Raw genomic sequence first — 16,782 nt, 5'->3', positions numbered from 1 at the left:
TCAAGTCGCATTAAGTCGTTTTTTATAATAAAAAAACTGCGAATTAATTAAACATAAGTGTCTCATTTAATGGAACTTCTCTATGTCAAAAATAAAAAGAGAAAAAGTGCACACAACGCACAAAAAATTACTAGTAATAGTGAGAAATATTAATTTTTATAATAAACTCATTATAAATTACTTATTTTTTGAGAATTTTTTGTGTTCTAAATCTTACAACCACGCTGATATGATATAAATAAAGTTCAATTTCTAATTATTAGCAAGATCGCACTCTCTGTTGACTTATCCATCGATGAACAAATATCTCTGAGAGTAACAAAATGATACTAAATAACATAAAAGCTATGAGAATAAGTATAATCGACAATATTTCGAGTTCAGATATCGGTGTCCACGATTCCTCAATCTGTAATGTACATTGCAGATTAATGTAAATCAATTGTAAAAGCATAATTAATCATTAGTTCTACATTGTGAACTCTCCTGATAATAATCAGTCAGAAAGTATTTGTTGGTCTATTCTAATTTAATATGTTTGCATACCTTTTTAGACCGTGATAAATATTCTTGATAATTTTTTTTCCGCATTCCGTTTTCATACATTTTTAATAAACTACAAAGTAAATATTGCTAATTAATTAGACTGAAAGTTATCTTTTGGTTTACTTACAGCTTATTAAAGATTTTTCTATACGGGCTGTTATGTTGAAACGCAATTGCTAGTGGTGTTACTGATAAATTTTCGACAAAAAGTGGTGTACAGCTTGAAGAGGAGAAGGAAGTCGCCAAATTATCATATGAAACAAATATATATTTTTCGTTCTCACACATACGTTTGTAACCCTCAATATGAGATGTTGGTATTGGATGTTGTGTTTTTATATGTTTGTGAAAAATTCTTTGTATAATTTCATTTTCACTGTGCTAAAAATTTTATACATTATCGTTTCTCGAATTCATAATAATTGGATTAAAATTCATGAGTCTATAACACACTGAGAGAAATATGTAGTTGGATTTACCATTAATAGTTCGAAAAGAACTCAACTATTATCTGTTTAATGAGAAATTAACAGCGGATAGTAAATCCAACTATGGGACTTAACTATTATTTTTTAGAGTGCATTCCAGTTATTATTGATGACAAAAATTAGGAAAAATAAAAATATAACTTGCACCTTAAAAATATTCCATGTTTGTCCTTTTATACAACCTATTTTGTAGCGACGATCTTCAATCAGGTCTTTGAGGTTTGTAACTGGGTGTTTAAATTGAGGCGTTGTTATGATGCTTAAAAATATAGCTGAATAAAATATTAGAATGAGCAGAGCGGTAACATTAATTGTCAACTGAAGAATTCTTAAAGGATTAAAACTGGATGACGGCCAACCTATCAATAATTATTTCAAAGTTTTATTTAACATAATTATTTTTGAGTCACTTTTTATTTCTACGCCTGTGGAAAAACTTACTTTGATTGCACATAGCTCCATAAACCCTTAAAAACGAATGTGCAAATTGTATTGGTATTTTTATTGGTTTTCTTCTCAATCTTCTAATTACATCGATTTTCTTATAATATTCAAGAATAGTTAAAACAATGCTTTCAATCATTATGGTCAATATTATGATATACCATACAGTAATTTTGAAAGGTCTGAAATAGCTTGACCAACTGAATACATTATTAGGTTTCTTTATGAACATGGCAAGACTGAAATATAATAATTAAATTAGTCAATACTGACTCAGACTCTCTCTCTCTCTCCCTAGTAATGACTACCATTTCAAATGAAGAAAGAAGGAAAGATTATGGGTAACTTCTTATTTCCACTCAATGAGAATTTTACTCTGTTGAATTTTGAACAAGAAAAACATATAACTGACCGAACCATAATCCTACCTTCTCCTTGAAAGTCTTTTAAAAGATTAGAATTCAACTATAAAGGTTACGACAACAAATGGTTACTTAACATACTTTGATTTGAATAAAGGAAAAGACAAATCAAAATAGGTCTTCGCTTCAACAGTCATGGCAAACGGAGCAAAAAGAATGTCGATGGAATCATTCATTAATAAACCTAAGCCATCGCTCCATGTTCCGTTTTCTTTGAATCCAGTTGCACTTACAAACGTGTAGGTAAATCTGTAAAATACTTAACACTCTAAAAACTCTAAATTTCTCAATTATCATTTAAGTCTACCTGATATTCAATGAACCTTCTAAAGTTTCTGCCATTTCCCCTGTATATCCAGTTAATTGTAATTCATTATTAATTCTTTTGACATACGAAAGAGGTGGATTCTAAAAAAATAAGAGTAGAAAATATTTTATCATCACGTCCAGATATCTTCGTACTCACATGACGTATTCCTGCGCGTATTGTATGACTTGATAGAATATCCTCAGGACTAGCGAATGATTTAATTCCAGTTTCTTCACTCCATGTTGCAAAGAGTAATTTCGCGATTTGTTTCTTTTTGTTATCTAACTTAACTTTCCATATTATTACTTGACTGGGGTCCATCTTATTTATTTGAGAAACTATGAACTTATACTGATATGGAAAATATATGTTACTGAAAAAGTCTTCCACTTTTGCGTTCATGCTCATAAAGAAGCAGAATATTGGTTTGGTCGTATCTACTGCTGATGTAATTAACTAATGTTATGAATATCAATATATTAGTAAATTTGGTGCAGCAATAAAGTTTAATAATATTTATTATATTTATACTTGATATTTTGTTCTGTCTGGATTATTGAAGTAAACTACTAGAGGTTTTTTTGCCTTTTCAAATTCGTCCAAGTTCTTCAATCTTATGCTATAATTTGCGAAATTGACCTGTCGATTCCATTGTCTATCATTTATGATAAAAGTATCACCAAATGAAAAAATGTAGTCACAGTTATAATAGTCATTAATATGCGTTATGATCTCTACGTATGATTTTACAAAAGTATCTAATTCACCCGGAACTTGTAGAAAACAAAAAAATAAAACTACTAACGATATCTTGTTCATGACTTTGATGATTTGCATGTGTCATTCAATGAGTAATGCTTTCTCAAAACTAATTTTTCAAACCTTCAAAGCATTGGTTTTTGCATTGAACTATTTTCCTACTAACTCTTTATTATCGATTCCATATTTCTGAATAATCTTAAAACATGACATTTCACTTATTGATATAGAATATTTTTTCAAATCGATTTGTGGTTGCAGTCCAACTCCACTGAGTAATGACAAGTGCTTAATAGCTTTTTAAAAGCAGATTATTTTTAAAAAACAGAATTTTTTTTTTTTTTTTTTTTTTTTTAAGTTTATGTAATACGAAATTACTCTTCTGTGAATCTTTCGATAAAAAAATATGATACAACATGTTCTCAAAACAAAAATTTATAAATCAAAAGTTTTCGAATCAAGTAATTAATAATTAGTTTTTTTATCTGGTATGATATAAGTGGAGTTAAATTTCTGATTATTGATAAGAGTTTCTTCTCCGCCAATTTATTTTCCGATAGACGAATATTTCTAAGTGTAATAAAATGGTACTCAATAATTTAAAGATTAGAAAAATAAGTATAATTGAGCAATTTGAAAATGGCCACATTGTAATTATTATTTCGATTATTGTATATTCCATAATGGTTAAAGTAAATGGATAAGAAACTTAGGATGATTATGGTGATGGTATTTTTATGACCATCTTGAGGATATATTCTTTTACACAGTTGCTGTGTACATGTTTGCGAAGTAAAGATTGCCAATTATTTGAGCTGAGTAGAAGCAGAAAATAGAAGAATCAAGTTTTTTGCTAGAAGATCAAATCTTGTAGATCAGCAATTGTTCTATTAACTTTCGCTAATATCGCTGATACTAGAATGAACAATTCGGATTTTCAAAAAATGTTTAAAGCCCGGACTGTTTCTATCATAGTTTGTTCGTAACAACTGCTAGTAAAATATAAAACGAATATTACAGTAAACATTGAATAAAAAATAAGTCATAATATTATAATAAATACATAATCTTTTTGATAAGTAAAAAACGAAAAATAAATAATTGTGAGTTATAAAAATTCTTTTTATTATTAAAAAAAATAATATTTTTCTTGAGATCATTAATACATTCATTCATCATTATTTATAAAATTCTCACATTAAAATTTTATAGAAAATTTATTTCATTATAAATAAACAAATTTGTCTGATTCTCGTCCGAAATCAGTTTAGATTAATAATTGAATGATAGATAACTCTTCTATTTGTACTTTTAACTAAGCTTAAGCTTAAGGTCATAGCTTCTCTAAATTAATTAATGACATCATCTAAGCAACAATACTTTACATGAAATTTTATAAACATATATTGAGAATTCGTAAAGGAGCCAGCCGTTAACATTTTATTTAAGTATTTCTAACTAATACTTGATTGTTTTTCTTTTCTATTAGTTAGTTAGCAGGATAGTTAGATTCCATCCACCTTTTTTGATTCGGTAGAAGAAATAGAAACTACGGTCATTAGAGTAATTAGCAATTTTGTATCCTCATTTTCCATTCATATAAAACCTTTTTGGATAACATATATAAATTTCTGACTATCTTCTTCGTCTTCGAGTATATTCTTTCAAAAAATTACGTCTTCTGTTCTTTCTTTAAGGCCTTTTTCTTGGAATTGCTAGGCTTGATTTTTTTATCTGTTCTAGGTGAGCTTTTATTAGTCATCGAATCATTCGTTTTACATTGTGAGATATCACTTGTCTTCTCATGTGAAGTGAAGGCTTCAGAAACAGAAGTTTCCTGAGTTTTAGATGGTCTAAAATAAAAATTAACAAAACATTATTTCGATTCATTTAGATTTCTAAGGGGGATTTAAATAAAGATGGTATTAATACCCTCTTAATTTAAAAATTATTTTTTTAATATTAAATCTAAACATAAATGATTCTGGTGAACACAGTACTGATTACTAGATAACTTAAGCAATTGTAAAAGTTCTGTCTTGAAACCAATACTATTAGTACTGAATCATATTTTCTTTTTGTTTATTAAGTAGAGTCTCCATAATTTGGTTTGCTATAAAACTATAAAAGAGTTGGAGAATCAAACATTTGGTCAGTCGTTTCCGCCAATGAACTCAGAGCCTCAAGCCGTCCATATTATGGAGACTCTAGTGAAATTGTTAAAAAAATTGAACTTACCTAAATTTTCGTTTTGCATGATGAGACATTAATCGTCTTCTCATGTGCATTGGAATCTTTTTAGAAGTTTGTTTTTTGGCTTCTAGGCTTTCTAAAATAATAATAAAAATTAATTACTTATTTGTTTACATCACGATTCTTGTTACTCATGAACCATTTAGACAAAGTTTCATGCTAAAACTTCTACGAAAAAAGAATGTTATAAATTGTTTCATCACGATATCAGTGATTGTAAATCGGAGCAGGATATATGTAAAGGGTTAATAGATTTGTTTATTCCCCAATGAGAAGTTATTGCAAATGGATTTAATTTTGTGAATTCGAAATTTTGACATATCTTCGCGTTTCAAGACTTCTAATGTCGAATCAGTAGTTTTTATGTGTGATGATCTCTAGAAAAAAAAAATTTCATCAACATGGGGCCAATTTCATTAAACGCATAATCATGCAACTTAAAACTGATTAGGTTTTTAGCAAAATCGGTTCAGCCATTTTTTGTGCAGAATTAAAAACTTACAAAAACTAGCTGGATTTTGCAGTATTAATACAGAACATCACAATAGAAAATTCAATCGAAGTTACCTAAATATCGTGTCATAGCCATCATTTCAGGCGCCCTGGCAGCAAGAAATTTCAGAAGGTTAATATTTCGAGGCAAAAATACGTGTCCCCCAAGTTTTTCATCAAACTGACGTTTCTCCATTGTTTTATCTTAAATATAAATTTGTTTCAGATTCAATTTAATGTTTTCACTTCTTTGCTCCAATCCTACCAGCAAAAAGTATTTTACTTCACTCTCATTATAAGCACGTGGGTTATAAGAAACATACACAACAAAGTATAGTCAAATTGTTTAGTTGGTCCGACCTTTCCACCACCGTTTTCTATCAAATTTTTTTTATTACACAAGCCTACTTACTTTACCACACAGTTTGTGGTGTTATAAGAATAGAGATAAACAAAATATAAAATTGGCAGTATTTATTTTGACCGCGAATTTTAAAAGGCAAATTTAGCGCCATCTGTGTGAAATGATTTATGTGTGATAATTTTGGAGTAATAACTTCAATTTTTAGTGCCGAAAATGATCAGATTTGACATTTATTTAAAAAAAATTTTGAAAATATTACTTTGAAAATTCTTTAGATATAATTATTGATTAATAGTTGAATAATCAATAAATCGAGAAATAATATGTTTCGAGTATGGATTGTGGTAGGTGTCGACGCCATCTTTTAAGGCAGACGGACGTCAAATCGTGCCGTCGTCGTACGGTAGTGTTTGACGAGTGCAATATATTGTAAAAAAAGCTGTTTAATCCAAAGATTAATGAATAATAACAGAAGTAAATACTTATGAGTCAATGTTTAAGTAAGAATAAGTGCGTGATTGCCAAGACAGACGGTTAAAGACTTTAATTAAGGATAAAAAAGTGAACTTTCGTAAGGATTAAGCGTATGAGTGGAGGACGAAAGATACATTATCACGTATTCATCGTTATACAATTCATCAAATACGACTATATAAGTGGTAATTTTATTTTGAGGCCATCTGATTGAGCTGATTGTACAAAGTAGCAAGGATTCCTACGGGAAAAATTAATAGATATAATAATTGAAGACGATAGGAGTTATCAGGGTGGTGGACGGCCTCTCTTCGGCGCGCGAGTTGACTCTCGGCGGTCGGCTTCGATTTTCTCCGGGCGCGACGATGAGTTGCCAAAGAAACGCTGGCAAGATCACGGTGCCCGACGATCTAAGGAATATTCTTCTTGAGTTTACTATCAGTTATCTCCTAGAACAACCAGCGGATATTATCGATTATGCTGTTGATTTTTTCACAAAATTACGGGATAATCAACAAAGTATGTTGATCCAGTCGAACGCTACGTGTTCATCAACACCAGACGAGACCGTAGAAGAAGGTAAACTTTTTTTCCTTTTTATCTTAATTCCAAAGGTTATCTCACACCCTTTTGTTATTTCAACTGCCCTTTAACTTTATCATACTCATACTTCTAAACTTTTTTCTAACAATTTATTTTATCTACTCTGAAGTTTCTTTTATTTTTATTTTATTTTTGTTTGATTTCATTTTGTTATACAAACCCTTCCAGTGATTAATTAAAATTTTATAAACAACTAATAAATGTAAGATGAATTTTTTATAGAAGTGATGTGTTTGTTCGAGTTACAGAAGAAACCGGATTCTATTTCATTTGGGATTTATTAATTCAATATTTCATAATTTATCATAGTTTGGCAGTTAATATTAATAAATGAATGTATTAGCATATGGACTGGATTTCTGTAACTCAATGAATAACTTATTGATATTACGATAGATTTAAAAAAAAAAAAATAATGATAATTAGTTCAGTTCATTAAAAAATATAATTTTAATTTTTTTGAATATATCACAACAAAACCTTTATGTTTATACATGATGAAACATTTTATTTAAAATAGTTATAATTATCATAAATTAATGAAAATTTATCTATTTGTTGTTGTTTATTATAAATTAAAATAAGTATTTAAATATTTTGATATTCTATTTAGAGTTTATGTTATATAGTTTATTTTATTTTATTTTCTCGAAATGTAGTGTTAATCGACCTTCACATGGTTTTATGTATGTCAAAAATCACCCTAAATTATTGTTAAAGTACATAAATACATGACTTGTCAACGTTTGCCAAGCTGAGAATTGAATTGAATTCTATTGTACTGTTTAAATCACTCTTTATAGTCAACAAATTAAATAAACTGCCAGTTATTGATACTAGTTTTTGAGAAAAAAAAATATTCTGATAAAGTGTATTTATTTTATGTTGAATGAGCAGAAAAGGGAATTTGATCGAATATGGTTGCACATTTGCCCAAGTGGTCGACAATTAACCACCTATTAATACGTGCATTAATAGTCATAATTATTCACTTTAACAAAACAGGTGTAGACTATTCAAGAGACACTCGCTCTAATTGGCTCCACTTTGATGACATTCAACAATTGGGCATTCCTCAAGCTCTTGAGTCTACATTTTGATATAAATAGAAATAAGACAAGTTGTTTTCTGACTTGCAGTCAATTTAAATCATGATAAACCCTAACTTGCACAAGTAAACTCAATTCAAGATTTTAATGAGGGTTAAGACATAATTATTTATAAAATCCAATTACGTCCCTTAAAATTTATTTATGATTACCAGGGTCATGAATAAAACTTGGACATAATTTTATTATTAAAAATTATATGTTTTCCAATGATTTGATATTTCTGACAGATATCAGTGTCCAATTCCTCATATCTATAGCAGACATGTTGACATAAATAAATGTGATTTCCAATCTCTATTTCAGAGCCGCCCGTGGGCAGATTTGCTAGTAGAAGGAAAAGCGTTTTTACTGAAACCTACAATCCAGAAGAGGATGAAGAGGACGAGGGCGTTAAGGTAAATTTTACGTTGATAAACTGTTATTTGTGAAATAAATAAAATGATTTTTCACATATATTTCCTATAAATTAGCATTCATTTAGCTAATAGAATACCAAAGTTTATACCTTTCATTGTTATTATTAAAAACTATTCTAATGAAGCTTGAATTTAATTAACACTTAAATGTAAATAATAGATTCAGATAAATCCATGAATTGCTCTTTATTTACATACAAAAAATGTTGTTTAGGTTGATTAAATTGGGCTGTATGCAGTCATTGTTTGCGTAAGAGCTATTTTAATTAATAGTATAATTATTATTTCGAAAAAAATTGAAAAAAAGTTCAGTGATTTTTAATTAAATTTTTTCTCCATTTATTTTAAAAAAAACTTCTATTTACCCTTTAGAATCATAAATACCTCAATTTTTATGAAATGAAAAATATGTGAAAATATTATTGGAGAATATTTTGTAAAAGAGATTCAAAAAGTTTTATTTTAAAAAATATTAATTAAAATTATTCCTCGTTTATTGTTAATAATAGACTATTTTACTATTCACTTTATTCCTTATTACATTTTACTTCTATTAACTTCAGAAAAACTTTGAATTCTAATGAAAAAAGTTCCTCACATTTTTCCTGAACACATTATTAAGAAAATTTTTCACAAGTTTAAATAGATTGAGTATTTAATTCTGCCAAAAAAGCTTTCTCACTTTAACGTTAATGTAGAAAGTACTAACTTTATCAGCAAATCCGCTTTAACTTAATACTGTCTTTTATTAAATCTAAGAAAATAATCTCTGTAAGGTTGCTCTGTTCAACAAAAAAGAATCCAAGTTATTTAGTATTTATTTCAAAGATAAAATAACAACTATTTTTTTTCATCAGTTGACGTCATTAATAAGATTGAACAATAATTTATCAATCTAGGAAAAATTCTTAGTTATTTATTGCTGACCAGTCAGCCTCCCATCAAATATATATCTTCAATTAATTCTTTTCCACATCGATAACACGTGAATTCTTATAAACTTCATCAGAAAAAAAGAAAATAGTCTAGCTGCACAGATAGAAAGTTTTAAAAAATTGATTGTTTGATAAGAGGAGAAATAAATAAATGAAGAGTAATCTTCAAAGAAAATCTTCTAGTGTTATAATATTGCAGTTGTTCTAATCAAGTAACAAATTAGAGAGCTAATTAGAAATTAATAATGAAGTTGATGATAATAATAAATTTATTTTTAAACTATTAAAGTAAACTTTAGACAAATTTTTTATGTTCACTTTATTTGTCATCCCAGCCGAGCGTTCTAGAGGAGTTTCTCGGCGTTTGCACCTGACTCTTTGAAAATTACAAAAGGTTTGCCTTGCTTAATCGTGCGTGTGATAAAAAGCCTTTATGACGTCAGAGCATATACTCGATAATCCCAACACACATGGAATGTGTATGAGACAATTCAAGCGATGTCGACAGGTCGACCAATATGTGTATATATATACATTAGATCTCCATCCTGCTTGTCTCTATTCATTCACCTAAAATATCTTTTTTATTTTTAATACATCACTTTTTAATTATCTAAGCTGTTTATTCAATAACTCAGCTAATACATTTTATGATATGGCATTTCCCATTACTTTAGGTCGTTGTGATACATGATAAACTAATAATTATAGCTCTTAATTGACTATAATTTTATTAATACTCAATTTAGGTTTAGTTGTTGTGGAAACTTTTATACCATGAAGTACTTAATTGAATTTTCTGTTAGTTTTTATTATTGATTACTGTTAAATAATTAATAAAAGTTTGTTTGGAAAGACAAAATTATTTTCCAAGTAATTAAAGATTGAATTAATTAATTGGATTCATTGAGGTTCGTTAAAAAATGGTTGTGTAATTTTTTATTACTGAATTAATGGTTGAGTTTATTTTTCAAGAGTTCACCGAAAAAAGAATAATAATTTTTTAAAATCAACGACTTCATGAGGCTCCAAAATCTAGTAAAATTATTTAATTACTAGATTATGACATCAAATATGTTAACGTTAAATATTTACACTTTTTTATCTATTCTTTTTTCATTTTCATTTTTTGTTAGAGAAAAATTGCGTTCATGTCTAGGCTAATGAGAATGCAGTAACAGATAGTACAAGTTCTTTTTTTCAAGTTTGTTTTTCGTTAAATGTAGTTAGTTGGTGTATAGCTGCAGGGTCGATGTAAGGAAGCAGGTGACATGCGCGAAGTAGCAATTATCCAGCTGCCCTATAGCTTCTCAAAGTCAAGTGTCCTACCTCTACTCTACCTCTACTCTGCACTTAATACTCACTACAAATTTCAGAATTGAATTAAGTCTTGTTGTATGGAGCAATAATTAGTTTAAAAAGTATGGATGCCTTTTTTTGTTTTAGATAGTACATCCGAAAAGTGATGAACAACGGCAGAGGCTGAGTGACAGCGTCAAAAATATCATTCTATTCCGCACTCTCGATAAGGTAAACTAGAATTTGTGTACCTATGTAAAAGTAGGTAACAGCGTTCAATAATTTTGATATTTTGTCAGTATTCAAACAATAGTAAAATACATAAGCGAATATGTATTCAAATGTTTCAGGAACAAATGGCAGATGTTTTGGATGCTATGTTTGAAAAGATTGTCGAACCAGGAGATTATATTATCCGCCAAGGTGACGATGGCGATAATTTTTATGTGATTGAAAGGTATAGTTTCACGAGACCTTGAACTAAAAGTCAGCCTAATAGCATTAAATCACTTACACCAAACATTTAGGAGAATATATTGAAATTCTATTTTAGTATAAATTTCATTCGTACTCTAAACAATGTTGTTTTTTCGAATTAACATCTATTAAAAAATAATGTTTTCCACGAAACAAATTGTAATTAAAAATTTTTATTTGTCTATTATTACTAAAGAGGAAAGTTCGAAGTCTACGTACAAAACCAAGCAAAAGTTGATACTCTTATTCATACGTACGACAATGGAGGAGCCTTTGGAGAATTGGCACTCCTTTACAACATGCCACGTGCTGCGACTGTTAAAGCTGTAACGAAGGGCACATTGTGGGCTATGGATAGACAAACATTCCGACGTATTCTTCTCAAGTCCGCGTATAAGAAATGTAAAATGTATGAGAATCTCATCAATAACGTTCCTATGTTAAAATCTCTAGAGGTAAGAACTATTGTCAAGTAAAATTGATGTCATGGTCATTAGTTTTAAACTTTTCATTTACGTAATCTGTTTATCGTAAATTTTGGTTTATAGCCTTACGAGCGTATGAGTCTTGCTGACGCACTTGTTCCTCGCCGTTTCTCTGACGGACAACAGATAATACGTCAAGGTGATACAGCTGATGGGATGTATTTTGTAGAAGAAGGTGTCGTGAGAATCACTATCATCGGAGATAATGGACGAGAAGTTGAAGTAAGCAAAAAATTTGCTTTAATTTGAATATTTTTAATAAAATAAAATGAGTTAAAAAAAATTTAATTTTTATTGTAAAATAAAATTTGGAAAACTCATTAATTAAAAAATTCTGTTAATTTATTAATTTTGAAAGTTTGCTAGTATCATTTTTTATTGGATATCAAAGATTAAATATTTAGAATGATTGTTAGTTGTGTTATCAGGGCTTTTCATGAATAAAATGACAATAATTTAAAAGTTATAAATGATGTTTTTGATTTTAGATCAATCGTGTATCCGCGGGTGGTTATCTAGGTGAACTGGCTCTAGTCACACATAAGCCTCGAGCTGCTTCAGCATACGCAGTAGGAAATGTCAAGCTAGCCTGTGAGTATACTTTACCCTAGCCAGAATATCAGCTTATCGATTTAACTTTTCGTTCCAACTGAATGCTATTCTCTCATCTTTTGTACTATTTTTAAATTAGTTTTGGACGTAGAAGCTTTTGAGCGGCTTCTAGGACCATGTATGGAGTTGATGAAACGAAATTTCGATGATTACGAGGATCAGTTAATCAAGATTTTTGGCAGTAAAACTGAAATCTCGGACATTCGATGAATATCCTGTCGACTATTGAACGTAGCGTCCTTGTATGGTAATTTCTACGATATGCTGACGCTCCATTCAAGTACTATTTCTTCAACACCTGCTTGGAAAACTGCAATCATTGTATTTTAAGCATTTTTTTGTCCTTCAAAAATATCACTCGCAGCCTCCATTTTCAAAAATACCAAAAACACATATATATTTATTATGTGGAGATTAAATCAGTAAATAACTAAATTTATACCTTTAAACTAAAATTCAAGTACAATAGCTTTCATACTATAATATGAAGGCATACCGAGGAAAGTTGATTTCAAAAAGAAGGTATCTTGTGAGACTGTAACGGATTGGAAAGTATTACAATTTTATTATGTATATGAATTAATTAATCTTGCGTGCAATAACTAAAAAAATTAATAGAGCACGAAGATTGTGAGAATACTTGAGAATGTGCCGATTGTTTTTCCACATACTTTCTCAAACTTAACATATTACTATGACCAAAAAATTTATTTAGCAAATTCAAGTCTTTCGTCTGTCTCTTTCTATTATATCAATGATCTGATAATAAGAGGCATTCATTAGTAGATTAATTACTTCGATGTTTCTCATTCGCTCACTGTTCCCGTTAATTCAGTGAGAATAATAAGACAAACTCCCCACTCATATAGATTAAATAAAACATGAAGAGAAGAAGAGAACAAAGGGAGCCAGTAGAAATTAATAAAACTTTGCACCAACCGGACGTTATTGATTTATAAAGATTGAAAGAAATATGAATGCTTAATAAAAAAAATAAAATAAAAAAAAAAACATTGAAACGTGGAATTTAAATTACTGTCATAGATGTTTGTAGAAAATAATGACATATATGGAATTATTGAAATATAACAAAAAGTCACTCACGAAATAGTCCAAAAAAATCACATATAAACGTATCATTGATTTTCAATGTACAATTTATTAAAAATATCCAGGTGCAATAGTCAATGTATCGTTTTTTCAAACATTCACTTGTACACAGCAGGATATTTATACACACTGTACGTATTAGAAGAGCGAATCTCGTCAATTTATATATTACTATTATTATTTTTTATAAATATTAATCATATTGGTTTGGGAAATGAAATTTTGCTTAATGAAGAATTATCTGGCTAAAAAGTTTTTCATTTTTAAAGTATATTGTATTATTGTTAATATAATATCCATTGAAACATTCATTTTCGCTTTAAAGAGTATAATTCTGTGAATAAATATAAAAAATTTATTTACCAAACCAATATAATTAATTTTCCCATGGCAATTATTATCTATATACCTCGCGTGTCGCTTCAATAGACTAAAATGGTTTGTAAAATTTAATTTCCGCTTAATTCAAATGCACATAAATTTAATTAACGAAGTACATTGATGTTGGATTTGTGATTAAATTTAAATTCGCTCTTACATTTGATAAATGCCAGATTTCAATCTTATTTAATATCATTGATCTTGGCAAACTACAGTTTATTATTTAAAACAAAAAAAAAAGAAATACGTAGTGTGTATGCGTTAAAAATGGTGTCATAGAATATTGTATTATTTTTATACCGATTGTATCCAATCGATTCACCAAAAAGGGTAAACCACATTAATTAATACCTCAAACAAAATTTAGATGATTAAACATCTGGAGTGTATGTTTATATGTTAAGTGAGCCTGGAATTGTTCAAGTAACTGCCCTTTTTTATCATTTTTAATTTTTATTTAAAAATATTCAATTGATGTTCTTCCGAATTCAAAATAAAAAACTGCTAAGGTGCGATAATGGTATTTTCTGAGCTGTAAATCAGTTAACATCATCGACAATTATAAAATAGCGTGCTATTAACGATAAAACGTCGGAGGATTAATGAAAAAAAAAATCCAATAGTATTACAAGTACTTTACCTTGACATCAGGGCATTGTTCTAGTAGTAATATACAGAGCAATCGCAACATGCACGCGCTGAATCTTTGATTTATATTATCATAAACTTTTATGATACCCGTTTATATTTGTGTGATACTACAAATTTTAATATTACGTTAATGTATTAATACTAATTGTTGTTAGTATTTATTATTATTAAAATTTATTACAATTATTAATAATATCATTAATAACTCTTAATCATTATGAATGTAAAAAGGGTTTCTAGAGGCCATTACAAATTTTATTATGAGGCAGAAAAGTTATTGAGTTTCTTCTGCTATAATCTTGTTTACTTTTAAAAGAGTGAAAGAATCTAAAAAAAATTCTACATGAAATCGATAGTAAATATAATGAATGTTTGAATTATTTAAAAAAAAAGAGATGAAATAAAAGAAAAATTACGCAATGTTATAGATTATGTATGTGTCATTGTAATGACATTTTATTTCATATGAATAGAGAATAAGAGCTTCCGTCGAGACGATTGGAATTAAAGTCACGTAAAGTATCTTAGTCAATCTATTCTATTCGAAACAATAGGACTTGGAGTATTATGTATAGAATCATTAAATTGACTATTTCTTACGAATTGAATGACGCGGATGTCAGAGATATAAAAATTTGAGTGAAAAATGGAAAAAAAGGAATAAATTAATAATGAGTGTTAAAATAAGAAAGCAATATTCATAATATTATTAAAGTCTCGATATTCTTTCAAGACTGTAGTCATTATATTTATTCTATTGATTGATTGATTGATGGCTTGATAAAAGAAATGTTGCGATGACTTTATTAACATTTTACTCTGGTGGTTACTCTATTGATAGCATAATTAAATGTGTGAATCTCCGTCTATAAAAAAATGCTGAGAAGAATAATATTCTGAATGAGTGTAAAAAATTTTTAACTGAGTTCATCTTACCAATTATTTCTTCAATTACATAATTATTTATTAGTCAAGTGTGTTATAAGTTGTTGCTTGTATGTAAATTTTGGTCTTATCTTTAGATAGTGTTATAAAAATATATGTTAAAAATATTTTACCAATGGAAGAAATTTTTTTCTCAGCGAAATGGTAGAGAAAAATATTGATACATATGGTTATTAAATGAAAAAATGATAAATTATAGTACTTAGCCTTTGGTTGACTTAGGGTACAAGTACATTGATGTCTTCGTCCATTATAAGCACGCGTATGTTTTGTTGAAGTAAATGTAAATTATTAAACTATATTGTGAATGTTTTGTTGCTTTGTAAGATTGTGTATTTAATTATTCATTCACGCACATCAGTCGCGCTTAAAAAGGCATAATAATAATAAACATTGAAATGTACACCTAAATGAAGTAGAAGATCAAAGAAAATAATGTATAAAAAAGAAAAAAAAAGTAACTACCTAAGTCTGCTTTAGTGCGATAATTAAACTGTTTTAAATAACAGACGGCGAGGTATACTGATTTTTAGTTTTAAAAATGAATAAAATAAAATAAATAAATATTGTAATCAATTGAATGCTGATTAGCAAATCGTGATATAATGCAGAGCTCGAGTACAGCTGGTCTGACCGTGCTTAAACCATATCACCCAGCATTTTACAGTGAAAAATTATATCGCGGATTGCTGTTAACGATACGAATTATTCTGAAAAAAGCAAACTCAATATTTCACTTTGAAAGCAGAATTCATGTTAGAAGTATTGTTACTTCATAGTTTAATTCTAGTCTCTAAGTTGGTCGTTATGTTACTCAGCTATTTATGAAGAAAAAAAATAAATAAATAAAGATATAATTGCCAATTATTGAAGCTAATAGCTATCGCTACTCGAATGAGTCTCGTGCAGAAATTAGTTGATTTTTAATCATTCTTATTAATAGCTATTTGGTTCATCAACCATGACAAAATAATATAAACATTTATCCAATAAAATAGAATTTTTTTTATATCAAACTAAAGACTTATTCGAGAAGTAATTAATATATATAAATATATATATTAAACAAATAGTGTAATCAAAGTTAATATAAAATAAATTAATGGACCTGGACCTATGGCAAGTTTATATGTTAATTTGGACCTTATTTATATTAATTTCAAGATAATTTACAAAAATTATAATTTAATGCTTGATAATATAA

At 28.4% G+C, this 16,782-nt stretch overlaps 3 protein-coding genes across 4 annotated transcripts; 1 reads left to right on the top strand and 2 right to left on the bottom strand.

The window, feature by feature from the left end:
* Positions 1-2,203: 2,203 nt before the first annotated feature.
* Positions 2,204-2,613, bottom strand: LOC118070011 (uncharacterized). Its single transcript, XM_035088412.1, has 2 exons — positions 2,367-2,613; positions 2,204-2,308 (listed from the first exon to the last, which is right to left on the bottom strand). Exons 1-2 carry the CDS (start codon positions 2,610-2,612, stop codon positions 2,204-2,206), a joined length of 351 nt encoding a protein of 116 aa, XP_034944303.1. The 5' UTR covers position 2,613.
* A 1,533-nt stretch (positions 2,614-4,146) lies between these two features.
* On the bottom strand, positions 4,147-6,145 carry LOC118069987 (ribonucleases P/MRP protein subunit POP1-like). Of its 2 annotated transcripts, none has more exons than XM_035088377.1 (4): positions 6,038-6,145; positions 5,790-5,918; positions 5,208-5,298; positions 4,147-4,822 (listed from the first exon to the last, which is right to left on the bottom strand). In XM_035088377.1, exons 2-4 carry the CDS (start codon positions 5,908-5,910, stop codon positions 4,642-4,644), a joined length of 393 nt encoding a protein of 130 aa, XP_034944268.1. In that variant the 5' UTR covers positions 5,911-5,918; positions 6,038-6,145; the 3' UTR covers positions 4,147-4,641. The 2 variants fall into 2 exon arrangements, with proteins under 2 accessions (XP_034944268.1, XP_034944267.1); XM_035088376.1 differs by having other exon boundaries at positions 5,980-6,105.
* A 289-nt stretch (positions 6,146-6,434) lies between these two features.
* Positions 6,435-16,035, top strand: Pka-R2 (cAMP-dependent protein kinase type II regulatory subunit). The gene is made up of 8 exons (XM_035088375.1): positions 6,435-7,131; positions 8,571-8,662; positions 11,065-11,148; positions 11,268-11,374; positions 11,591-11,849; positions 11,943-12,101; positions 12,368-12,470; positions 12,571-16,035. Exons 1-8 carry the CDS (start codon positions 6,918-6,920, stop codon positions 12,699-12,701), a joined length of 1,149 nt encoding a protein of 382 aa, XP_034944266.1. The 5' UTR covers positions 6,435-6,917; the 3' UTR covers positions 12,702-16,035.
* Positions 16,036-16,782: the final 747 nt, after the last annotated feature.

Source organism: Chelonus insularis, unplaced genomic scaffold, assembly GCF_013357705.1.
Source record: "Chelonus insularis isolate UGA/USDA-ARS -01 unplaced genomic scaffold, ASM1335770v1 contig_4_pilon, whole genome shotgun sequence".
Lineage (NCBI taxonomy): Eukaryota > Metazoa > Arthropoda > Insecta > Hymenoptera > Braconidae > Chelonus > Chelonus insularis.
This window is presented reverse-complemented; position numbering and strand designations above follow the sequence as displayed.